The sequence below is a fragment of the Nothoprocta perdicaria genome, unplaced genomic scaffold (genome assembly GCF_003342845.1).
Source record: "Nothoprocta perdicaria isolate Ctin4 unplaced genomic scaffold, notPer1 scaffold_91, whole genome shotgun sequence".
Taxonomy (NCBI): Eukaryota; Metazoa; Chordata; class Aves; order Tinamiformes; family Tinamidae; genus Nothoprocta; species Nothoprocta perdicaria.
The window spans coordinates 2,365,684-2,376,974 of NW_020456210.1; the positions used below are offsets into that span (position 1 = coordinate 2,365,684).

Sequence of the window (11,291 nt, forward strand, 5' to 3'; positions counted from 1 at the left end):
CAGAGCTTACTAAAAATGAAAATTCGCTGCTTTTGGCTGACGTGCGCTTTCTGGTCTGGTACAGGCACAGCACAGGCTTCAAGCATGTCTGTCGTCAGAGTATTTATTGTACAATTGGTTATAATGCGCTACCACCCCCCTTGTCTTGTAAACTGGGCTTTGAGCGGAATCGCCCGGCTGTACGGGAGCGCCCGTTTCCACGCTGCGCAGGGGCCTGCCCGGGATCCCGAAGCATCGTCCCGCTCTCCCCGAGCGGCGCCTGCCGCTGCTGGCCGGGCCGAGCGGTGCATGAGGGTGAGTGATGGCGACACTGCAGCCCTGCCCCATGGGCTGCCCCACGGGCCGCCCTCCTGCCGCCCGTGCGGCAGTGARCGCCCCGCATGTGCAGAGCAGGGCGCCCCTCTAGAGACACGTTGTGTTTTAAGGCTTTCCTTTTCTCATCATCTTAAACGTTATGTTCAACAGGTGTCAATAAACATTCTTTTATATATAGATCTCTGTACCCAGTCCTTGGTGTTATTTCTTTAAGCATTCGTTTCACTGAATTAAAAACCTGCGTGATTGCAAAGCAGCAGAAATCCCAACAGTGAMATAAGGCACAGGATCTTCCCACTGCCCCGCGGCTGCTGCCACCTCCTCTGTTCCTTGCTCTAGGGGCCTTAACCTGAAGGGCCCAGGGTTGGTTGCTCAGATGGGTTTTGCTTTAAGTGACAGGATCAGAAGGAAGTGTTACACCTTCCTACCCTGTCACGAGCTGCATGGGCCCCAGCAGCGGTGCAGGACGGGGGCTGCTGCCCCCTCCACCGAGCCCGGGCCCTGTGTTCTCATGTGAAACGTTCTTAAATGAGGAAAACTCCCACCAGCCAGAGCTTTAACGGGAGCACCCAGGCCCAGACCAACCCTGACTGTCACTGTCACTGATTTCTCTTTTCCAAGGCCCCTAAAAACAGCTCACAGAAGCTGGGCCCAAAGGCACCTCCTCGCAGGCTCCACGCAGCACCCTGCAGCTCCCGGACAGGGTCCCAGTGCTCGGCACCCRGCCGGCCTTCGTGAGCAGCTCCGCTTGGCTCCTGGCTGAAGGGGGCGCCCAGCACCCACGGGCCACCCTGAAGTCCTTAGTTGGCTCTCAAGGTGCTGGGTGAGCTCAGAGGCTGCGGGTGACACTTCCACRGACAGGCAGTAGCTCCACCTGGGAGAAGGTTCCGGCTGGCGCCGGAGCAGCCCACGYGCTCCCTGCCCTCTGGCACTCTGCGCTTCCACCTCCCTTTACAGCCCCRGCTGCTCTTTGTACCCCGGTGCCGCCCGGGGCGGCGCCAGGCACGGGTAACGGCGCCGTCACCGATACCGAGCGGCTGCAGCGGTGCAGGAAGCGGCGCCAGCTCCGCRTCGCAGGGTGCAGGGCCCGGCCCCGGCTCTCGCCAGGGCCAGGGCCGGTGCGGAACGGCTGCCGTGCGCGGCTGGGCCGGGCCGCCTTCGATGCCGATTGCTCAAAGCGAAGCAACACTTTCCACGCTGGAATTCCACAGCGTCCGTCTCCAGCAGCTGTACAATAATTCTTAGACTCGTATTTTTATACATAAATACTTCAATTACAGTTAAACATCTGATTGTCTAGCCAGGATTTTATAAAATACAATAAACATAATCTTAAGTCTTGAGGTTGTCATTTATAAAACATACATTCTTTTGCATATACTCTTCTTTGGAAGCCACCCCGGGGAAGGCGGCCGTGGCCTTGGCCCTGCCCCGTCCTTCCTGCCCTTAGGTCACGGTGAGCGCGAGCAGGACGGTGGCGGCCAGGACGCCGCGCGGCGCTGCCCTCCCCGCCGCCGCGGAGCGCCCCAGCTCGCCGTACAGCGGAGAGGTGGGACACGGGGCCGCGCCCGTCCTCACGGACACTGCCGGGAAAGTGAAGTCGTATCTCAAAGCGCTGAAGTTCGCTGTGTTATCCGGGATCTCCACCGTCTTCAGCTGGGATTGGAATCCTGGTACGGTGGCCTGGGAACAAACAGGAGAGAGCTCCTTCTTACCTGGTTTTAGATGTCGATGGCTGCTGTGTGACCATCGTTGCCTAACGTGCTGCTTTAAACACGCTGGAGCCGTCAGGAAGGGTCCCAGGCACAAACTAAGCTACAGGCTGAGGAAACAGCAGCGACTCCCCMTACGGCAGCTGGGCTGCAGTGAGGCCTGCTGAGCTGCCCGGGGGACACAACGAGGCCTTCCCTGGACACGGGTTCGGCTCGTTGGCCTTTGCGGGCGTCRGGATTCAAAGCGAAGGAACTGACTAAAGCTGCACCCAGCGGCTGCCCTGCTCCTCACGGCCCTGGCCCAYCCCAGCAGGAATTTTCCAGGGGGCTGGTGCTTTCCAGCAGGAAAGGCCCTTCCCTGGGGCCCGTGGGCAAGCAGGGCGGCCGCGCGCACTTACGTTGATCACGTAGGTGCCGGGCAGCAGGAGCAGGAAGTACTCGCCGTGCTCGTTGGTCCTGTAGGGGCACACGTGGGAGCGGCCGACGGCCTCCACGATGGCCTGGGCAACGGGCCGCCCGCTGCCGTCCAGGACCTGCCCTTTGACGCCTGCGCGGGGCGAGAGGAGAGCAGGGCGCAGCGCGGCGCTGCCGGGGCTGCCCCTGCCCGCCCAGCACCTCTGAGCAGTCMCCAAGGCCACTTACATCTCACAAAAGGAATTAAAATAGGAAACCCTTAAAAAAAAAGTCGTACTGTTTACCCCCGTGCTAATGTAGAAAGTGGCATCCTGCTCTCTGCACCTCTCGTTTGCCAAAACCATCACACAGACTCAGGTTACTGCTTGCATTTTAACGACACCCTTTAAGACCCCAGTACCCCCTGGCCGACAGCGGCTTTCCCGGCYTCCTGCTGCACCAGGAACCAGCGAGAGCCCCGGAAAACACGTTGCGCTTGTCCGAACCCACAGCTCCTGTGGGACTTGGGAGCGGGAGGCTGGCGCCGGAGGGGCTGGAGGGGCCGTCTCCTCGCGCAGGGGCGGGCGCCTCTCCCACCACACTCGCTCTGAGCGGCCTTTTCCAGGGGGAGAAGCAAGTGCCCGACGCGCAGGGCGGGCAGCGCGGCCGCCGCCACGTGGCACTGCCCAGGATCCGCRGGGAAGGAGCGGGAAAAAGCGGGAAGGAGCCCGGCTGCGGCCGCGCACCCACCGAGATGCACTTGCTTCATGTACTCGAGCAGGGCCGCCCGGTTGTCCCGCCAGAACTTCTCCAGCTGGTCCTCGGGGGGGTATTTGCAGCACGACAGCTCCAAGGTGATCTCCAGGCACTGTCCCCAGACGTAGTTGTAGTCCTGCATTCCACCTGGCATGGGAGACGAAGCAAAGGGCGCGGAGCTGGGAAGAAGCAGAGCGTTCACGCGAGGGGAGCAGCAGGGAGCTCAGCGCTGGTGCTGGCAGCACCAAACCTGCAAGGAGGTGCAGCACGGAGGCAAACCAGCTGCATCCGTCCCCAGTGCCACGGGCACTGGTATCTACTGTGGAAAAATGGCTTTCTTGCTCCGGAGGGGCAGGAGATCAATTGGTCCTGCGCACAGCACCGCTCCGCACTCACCACTCTATGGGGCAGACAGAGTTACCCTTGGGGCAGCGCTGCCCCTTCCCACAGCTGCCCTTGGAGCTTTCTAAGGCCTTGGATTGAGACTGTGGCAGCGACACACRGGCTGTTTGTGGCTGTAAACAGGCACAGATTAAAGCACTTCTGTAATCAACGGTTAACGAAATAAAAGGTGACTCGACTTTGGTTTTCTTCCTGAAAGGAAATGGGTTTTTATCGATCTCAGTTACAGCYGATGAACTCCAAGCACTGTCGACAGCCAAGTCATTCCCGGCTTTCTCCAAGGAAAGATCCTGGCCTCCAGGCTCAATGTAGCTGTGCAAATGGGTCGGTACGGCGTTAACAAGCAGCCTGTGATGGCTGTGTGGGTGCTGTGTGTAGCTGCAGCTACAGGGAACCTGTCCTGGCGTTGGGAAGAGCAGGACAGTGAGCCGCCCTGTTCACTTGTCCCTGCAGACCAGGAGCGTCTGCAAACGCTGCATCCTGCTCAGAGACCCGTGGGGATGAACGTGGCGGCTCCCACAGCTGGAAGCAGCCCTGGAACCAGCCCTTCACGGGGGCAGAACCAGCCAGTGTCACCCCCGGGGGGGCAGGAGGGGCAGGAACACCCCCGCCGGAGCACCTGAACCGGGGACACGGGCGACACCGTTACCTTCCAGCTGGTACCACGAGAAGCCGTTGGTGATGCCGCCCGGGAAGGTCTGCCTGTTGTCACAGCCGGCGCCCTTGTACATGCTGGCGTGGTTGTACGAGTAGGTTTTGGCCAGGTGGACAAAGACGTCGTCGTCCGGAGCCCTGCTGTAGCCCTGCGAGGAGCCGGTGGCTGCGGGGCGGAGGGGTCAGGCCGTGGGGCCGGGCCGTGGGGCCGGGCCGTGGGGCGCCCGCCGGCGCCGCTCACCCGCGTTGCCGTTGTCGAAGGCGTAGCTGGCGACGAGCGCCCCGCCGTGCAGGTTGGCCGAGAGCACGAACGTCTCCCTCCTGATCCACTCCATGACCGCGCGCGTCTCCGGCTGCACCGTGACGTTGTTGAGCTCGAAGGCGTCGGGGAAGTTGCGGTTCAGGTCCTCGCCGTTCCCGTTGTACCTGAGGGAGAGCAGAGAGGCTCCCGTGGCCTCCCACGTCCTCCGTCTCCCGCAGGGCCCGTGTCCGTGTCCCCGGCACCGCGGGCGCTCCGTTTCACGGGGAACTCGGCTCTAGCTGCGCTCGACTTCAAGCTCCGTGGAAGTCGGCTTGGATGCCGGGAAGGGGGTCAGAAACGTGGTGCCTTGTGCAGCAGCCCCGGCCATTTGCTGCGGAATAAATCCCTCTCCCAAGGAAAGGGAGGGCCTGGAGAAGTGGGGAGCGGCTGTGCCCACCCTGCCCGCCCCATAYGCCACTCGCCCCACGTGCTGCTCGCCCCACACATCCCTGCTGTCAGCCCCTCTCCCTCACGCCCGCTCCTCGCTCACCTGCCCAGGGAATAGTAGCAGTCGGGCACCTTGGTCGCCTCGAATCCRTCCGGATTCATGCTCGGCATGATGTGGATGCGGGTGTTGTTGAGCAGCCGCGTAACAACCGGGTCGCTCCCGTAGTTGGTCACCAGGAAGTCGATCAGATGGAGCAGCATTTCCCTCCCGACAGTCTGCCGAGGGAAGCACGGGGATTATTCCTGCCGCCGAGACCCCCACCTTGCATTCCATCAGTATTATTTTAACTGGATCACACCGACACACAGGGCACGCCAGTGTTGGAACCAAAGCTGTTGTTGCTGCTCCAGCGCCGCACGGATAGGGAGCGACCACAGCCCAAACCCGCGGGCTGCTCCGGGAAGCAGCCGGCTCCATAGGGATTGCGCGGGACACGGGTGCCGCCCGTGGAGCCGGCTCGGAGGAGGCCGGACAGGCCCCTCTGTGGCCTCCCCGTCAGATCGTGGCCAATTTACCRGCAACTTCCATGCGGAGCAAGGGCGGGAGAGCCCCGGGATGAGGCTTCCAGGAGCGGCGCCGGCGGCTTTGCCGGGGATCCCTGTGCCCGGCCGGGATGGGGAGAACGAGGCCCCGCGGAGCCTTGGGCACAGCCCGTGCCGGGAGCAGCCGGAACTGCCCCGCGCTCTGAGCGCCTTTTGGGAGGAGTCTGGCACCACCGAGATGGGAACAGCACGGACACACGGACACAGCTAATGGGTTGTGTGTGTGTGTGTGTGTGTGTGTGTGTGTCCCGGCTTCCTTGTGAACAGGAGAGCTGCCCTGAGCCTCAGCTGGGAATGCAGCCCGGCCAAAGGTGACAGACGTCTTGGGAACACGGCTGCAGGTGGGAAGGAGCGAAGGAAGGAAAGGAGGGAAAGAAGGAAGGAAGAAGCGAAGGAAGGAAGGAGGGAAAGGGAGAGCGGCGTCACGCAGGCGGCAGCCCAAGGGCGGCCGGGCCGGGGCCGCTGGGCTCCTGTTGGAGACCCCGCGGAAGGGAAGGGAAGGGAAGGGAAGGGGAGCTGAGGGACAGAGCGGGGCCGGGCAGGGGAAGCTGAGGAGGAGCAGCAGGGAGAGGCGGTGGGAAGGGCAGCGCTGGCAGCAGCAGAGCGGGGCCACGCGCGCGGCACCGCAGAGCTGACCCGGCCCCACGCGACATGAACCCCTAGCCGAACTCCCTGCAGCAGCCGAGCACGGCGGCACTCATCACACACGTGACACACGTGGGGCCGSTGCCCTGACCGAGCAGAACCCGGCRCAGCCCAGCCGCGAGGAGCCCCTCTCGGAAGGGCTGCGGCAGGGGCTGCTCCGGCTCCCTTGGGAAGCGCCATGGGATGTGTCCATGGAGGGGAGGCGGCAGCTGTGGGGCCCGGCTGCCCCGATGCCGGGGGCGCAGCCGGAGCGTCGGCTCCAGCCTCTCCCTGCGGCAGCCCTGCCCTCAAACCACCTCTATGGGCAGCGCGGAGCGGGGCCGCGTGTCCTGCACATCCTGCGGGAACATCCCTGCGCATCCTGCGGGAACATCCCTGCGCATCCTGCGGGAACATCCCTGCACATCCTACCCCATCCTGCAGGGACATTCCTGCCCATCCTGCTGGGGACATCCCTGCCCTGCGCGGGGCCACATCCCAGCCGCGCTGAGCCGCCAGGCAGGAGCTGCTCCTCCCCGCTCCGTGCCCCACTGGATCTCCCCCCGGAGAGCGGGATAAGGGGGCCAGGCGATGCCCTTCCAGCGCCTCTCCCCTTCCTTTGTGCTGTGGCATTACGGCCCCACAGCGCATGGAAGCAGCTCTGGTAGCAAACATCCCACCCCGTGCACCGGGAACGGTACAAGTGCGTGTGCCGCTCGGAAATGAGTGAGGAATTTTACACAGGGCTCATATTAACTTGTTTTTTCAAGGCTCTGGTTATACTGATGACAAAGCTACTCCTGCCTGCAGTCACCAAACCCCGAGGAATGGCCCTGTCTCCGGAATCCCCCCTCGGGAGATGCCTGCTGCCGGGATGACATGGAATGCACAGGCCAGTTCCCTTACCTTAAACGGCAAGCYAAGCCAGCAAGGTCAATACATTGCCCCGGGAAGGCCGGCGCAGGCCTTATCAAGGTGATAGCTTTATCTAAGTGATAGATCGTTGGTTTTAAGCTGGCCTGGGCTACGGACCCGCTCCAAACGGTGCCCAACTTCCCTGGGCACAGAGAGGCCGGCGGCTGGCGGGGGCAAAAGTGCCTCTGTTTGGCAATGACTGCCCCCAAAATCACTCCACTTTGGTCTCCGCCTACCAAAAATGATCTTTCTGATGCTGAARAAACTACGTTTGTGCTCCCATTATTTTATACCGAGTGCCCTGCTAGGCACCTCTCCAAATATCCCGGGCTTTCTTCCAGCTGCACGTGTGAACAGCCAGCGCGCCGGCTACTCGCCTCCTTCCCCACAGCTCCTCTCCGGTTTTAAAAACAGGCTGCTGGCTACGTCAAAAAATATATATATATATTTATACACACACAAAACATATATATGTACATATGGCAGGCAACAAGGAGGCACAGCAGGCAGTTATATCAAGGAAACCATAACGCTCCAGTTTTGAGTTAGGAAACGCTGTGGGGCAGCATACRGGGGAAGCTGAAACTTTCCCAAGTGGCTAATCCAGCGGAATCTTAGATTATGGGAATAAACGGTCCAGTTCTCCAGTGCTTCACTCTACAAGGAATTAATTTCCTGCCATCTGAAATGCATTTCTGGTCAGACAGGAAAAAAAAATAAGAATAGAAAATTAATGCTTGAGTGTTATGTCCCTAAGCAAAAACTAAAAACTAAAGCAGGGCAAAGACCCTCAGGAGGGCCTGGAAAAAGGGCTCCGTTTCCAGGGTCGCTCCTCAGCCTGGTGCACAAGCTGGAATGTCATTCCTTAGAGAAGCACCGAGCTGGGCAATCCATGGATAAATCCACGGATCCTCGCTCTGCAACTTGTGACACAGGCCCTGATGCCAAAGATTTTTGCCTCGCTTGTTGCATAGACCACATAGAAATAAGTTCTCAGGCTGTGCCCCAGCCTAAGATCTAATTCCAGAGCTAATTCCTGCCCCTATGGATACGTGTGGAGCACCTGTCCCCACAGCAGAGCTCTGTGGACACACAAAGGTGGGCAGCGACGTCGCTTCACTTGGAAGTCACCTCAGGAAGCACGGCGGGAATGGGGCCTTCCGGAGCCTGAGGGTGCCTGGATGTGCAGCCTACAAGCCCGGCTGATCCGGCTGGGAAGGGGCCACGTTTCCCAAGGCAGGGCAGAGGCTTCGTGCCGCTCTCCAGGCCCCGCAACACAAGCCATGTCTGCTCCGTGGCTTGTGTCCTGCCCTTCCTGTGACAGGGTCGGGATCTGCCTCTCCYGCTGGGAAGTGCGGCTCAAAGTTAAGCCCGAGCCTGTCTAGCAAAAGCAGGCAAAGCTGGAAAGGAAGAGAAAGAGAGAGAAGGCCAGAAGAGGAGAGGGCGAAGAGGAAGCCCTGACCCTTCCCACCGCAGATTCCAGGGCCACCCGGGAAGGGAACCAGTCACCGTTACCTTGCCAGGCACCGTCTCCCTTCCCTTAGGGACGGGCACTCTCTCCTCAGCAAATTCAGCCTCAAAGAGCTTTTCATCCCAAGCAAATCTAGGTATCCGCAGCTTAATGTTCCCAAGGGAACTGTTGTCACAAAATAGATGGTTTGGGACGTGAGTCACGGGAATTATTATTTACCTTTGGGATGAGCTGAAGAGCTTCGGTCATCCTTCATGCCCWGTCAGCAGGAACAAAAAGCAAACTCCCCCATGTCACTAATTTCCAGTGCAGTTAAAGTCTCTGGCTGTATCAAGACAGAGCTCTGCCTGCTTAAGAGAGGCCTTAGGTGCAGAACTCTTCGCTGTGATACAACAAATGAACCTTGTCCGYGGAAATCCTCAAGGGATACAAGCAGCTCAGGCCATCTTTGAGGAACGATGCTCAATGATAAGCACTACAGGCTTGAGAAAAGCTCTCTGTCTGTGGTTAGTGTGTTTGGTATAAAGGATATATATATGGTAAAGGTTGAAACGTACCTCATCCCCATGCATATTAGCAACATACTTGAACTCTGGAATGCCAATCTTATGGTGGGTTGGATACTTTCCCAGAACAAGAACCCACAGGTCTCTTCCTTTACAAGGGAAAGGGGAAAAGACATTTTTAAACAAAGTGTAAAATGAAACAAAATGAAACAAACCTTAAAAAAAAAATTGCACATCAAGATCATCATGTAATTTCTCGTATTTCACTGCTACATCAAGTGCATCTGAGCAGATTTCTTTTCTAGGAGTACATACTAAATTAATTAAAAGTATAAATGTTTGTCTTCTGGGCAAAAGTCACCCTGTAATATCAAAGTCATTTAACCAATCCTAGAAACAGTCTGGGGCATTTTAAATTATTAACATTTTTATTAAATCCAAGCTTAGCAAATAGCATTAAGGAACTAAAGAATGTATAAATAAAATATTATTCTTCTCCTAAAACATCGAGGTACAGGTTTTCTAAAGAACATGCAAAATATTTCCTTATCACAATATTAGCGTATCATCTTAGATAATAAAGGCAAGGAGGAAGAGCTGAACACACTCACGAGTTAGTGATGAGAAAGCAGAAAATACCTGGCTTAGCTGCATCGGAGACGCTGCCCAAAGATTAACAGGGAAAGGATTAGTCACTAGGAAGAGCATTAGTTAGGACTACTAAAGCTACAGAGAGGGCTGAATTTAAGTTACGGAAAGGAGGGAGAGGAAACACTTTGGAAGGGCTGAGTTAAGGAGGAGCGGGGGTATTTTCAGCGAGGCGGTGTTGGAGGTGTCCTGTGAAATTCCCTCGGCTTCCCGCTCCGCAGCAGGGAACAGGGAATGGGGACAGCTCCGGCTTCGGGACGCRGCCGGGCTGCACAAGAGCGGCAGCCGGAAGGGAGAACGGGAATGGTGCCGGCTCCGCAGGGCTAGGAGCAGGTGGAGAGCCGAGGAGAAGAGGAGAAACGCGGCGAGAGGCTCCAGGGCGGCCGCTGGTGCTGCACCGGGCCGGGCTGAACCAGACCTCGGGCTCAGGATTAGCCAGGCTCGAGGGGCAGCCCAGCGAGAGCGTCCCAAACAGCGGGCAGCTCCTGCTGCCGGAACCTAGGGTGGGAAGCTCTGTGGCACGGGAAAGCAGGGATGTGCATGGACATGACGATTACGGAGGGGACGAACTCGCCAAGGGAAGCAGCCCAGCGCTGCAGGCCCTSAAACACAGAGCGTTTTATCTCACCAGGAATCAGACGCCAGCGTCCAGCAGCGAGGGCCATCTCCAAGCCCGTTTCCAGCCCTGGCTTTCAACCACCACCACACGCCAACTATGTGGGGCAGCCTGCAGGCCGATGTGGGGCAGTTCCTTTAGCCGCGGCCCCACAGCGGCGCTGCCACTGATTCAGTGCCACCTACCCCAAGCAAGAGTCCACGTATGGCCACAAATGCTCTCAGTTTAGGACCTTCTGCAAATGATCTAGTGTTCTGATCGGAAAATGAACCGAGGCCGCTCGTGCCCTGCCATGGGCAGCCCTCATTCCTGCTGCAAACACTGTACAACTGCACTCGGGAGAAACAAAAGGAAGAGCCAAGCACAGACTAGCGTTAAGTACAGACCTAAATAGGTCTTCCCAGCATCAGCGTTTAAGCTGCGTATACAGTTTGGGTGAGGGCCATATAAAAGATAAACGCTCCCGTGACTCAGGRCACCGTTTGTGATCTGGCATTCCCAGCTCCTGAGAAGAATGAAAGCTGCCATTAACAGGTGAAACCAGCGCCTGGTTCTGCTCAGCCAGCACCACGGGCCGGGCTACCTCTACGGGACGGATGACACAAGGTTGCTTTCCACACAGCAGCACTTTGTGCGTGTGAGAAGAGTCAGCAGATAMCGTTGCCTTTGATCAGCACGGCCCAGGTAACTCCTGCTTCTGCAGCTGAACAGCCAAGCCTCCTCCCAGGCTCCGAATCAACTCCCACGGAGATCCCGTTTCCCACRGCAAGGCCTGGCTGGAAGAGCAACTAAGAGATGAAGGGAATGCAACTAAGGGAGAGCAACTAMGATGACTAAGGGGCTGGAGCATCTCTCGTATGAGGAGAGACTGAGTGAGCTGGGCCTGTTTTCTCTGGAGAAGAGAAGGCTGAGAGGGAATCTGATTAACAGGTTCATGAAGGGAGAATGCAGGGAAGAAGGGGCCAGGCTCTTCTCATTGGTGGCCAGC

The 11,291-nt window shown here is 58.3% G+C and overlaps 1 protein-coding gene across 1 annotated transcript in view; it reads right to left on the reverse strand.

Annotated features, from left to right (window-relative positions):
• Positions 1 to 1,761: 1,761 nt before the first annotated feature.
• CPM (carboxypeptidase M) overlaps positions 1,762 to 11,291 on the reverse strand; it is a 22,259-nt gene continuing 12,729 nt past the window's right edge. Inside the window, exons 2-8 of the mRNA XM_026052778.1 lie at positions 9,091 to 9,188; positions 5,024 to 5,196; positions 4,474 to 4,658; positions 4,228 to 4,398; positions 3,171 to 3,323; positions 2,426 to 2,574; positions 1,762 to 1,998 (exon numbers count right to left, since the gene is read on the reverse strand). Coding sequence (XP_025908563.1) covers positions 1,762 to 1,998; positions 2,426 to 2,574; positions 3,171 to 3,323; positions 4,228 to 4,398; positions 4,474 to 4,658; positions 5,024 to 5,196; positions 9,091 to 9,105 — 1,083 coding nt within the window. The 5' untranslated portion in view covers positions 9,106 to 9,188. The remainder of the gene's footprint in view (positions 1,999 to 2,425; positions 2,575 to 3,170; positions 3,324 to 4,227; positions 4,399 to 4,473; positions 4,659 to 5,023; positions 5,197 to 9,090; positions 9,189 to 11,291) is intronic.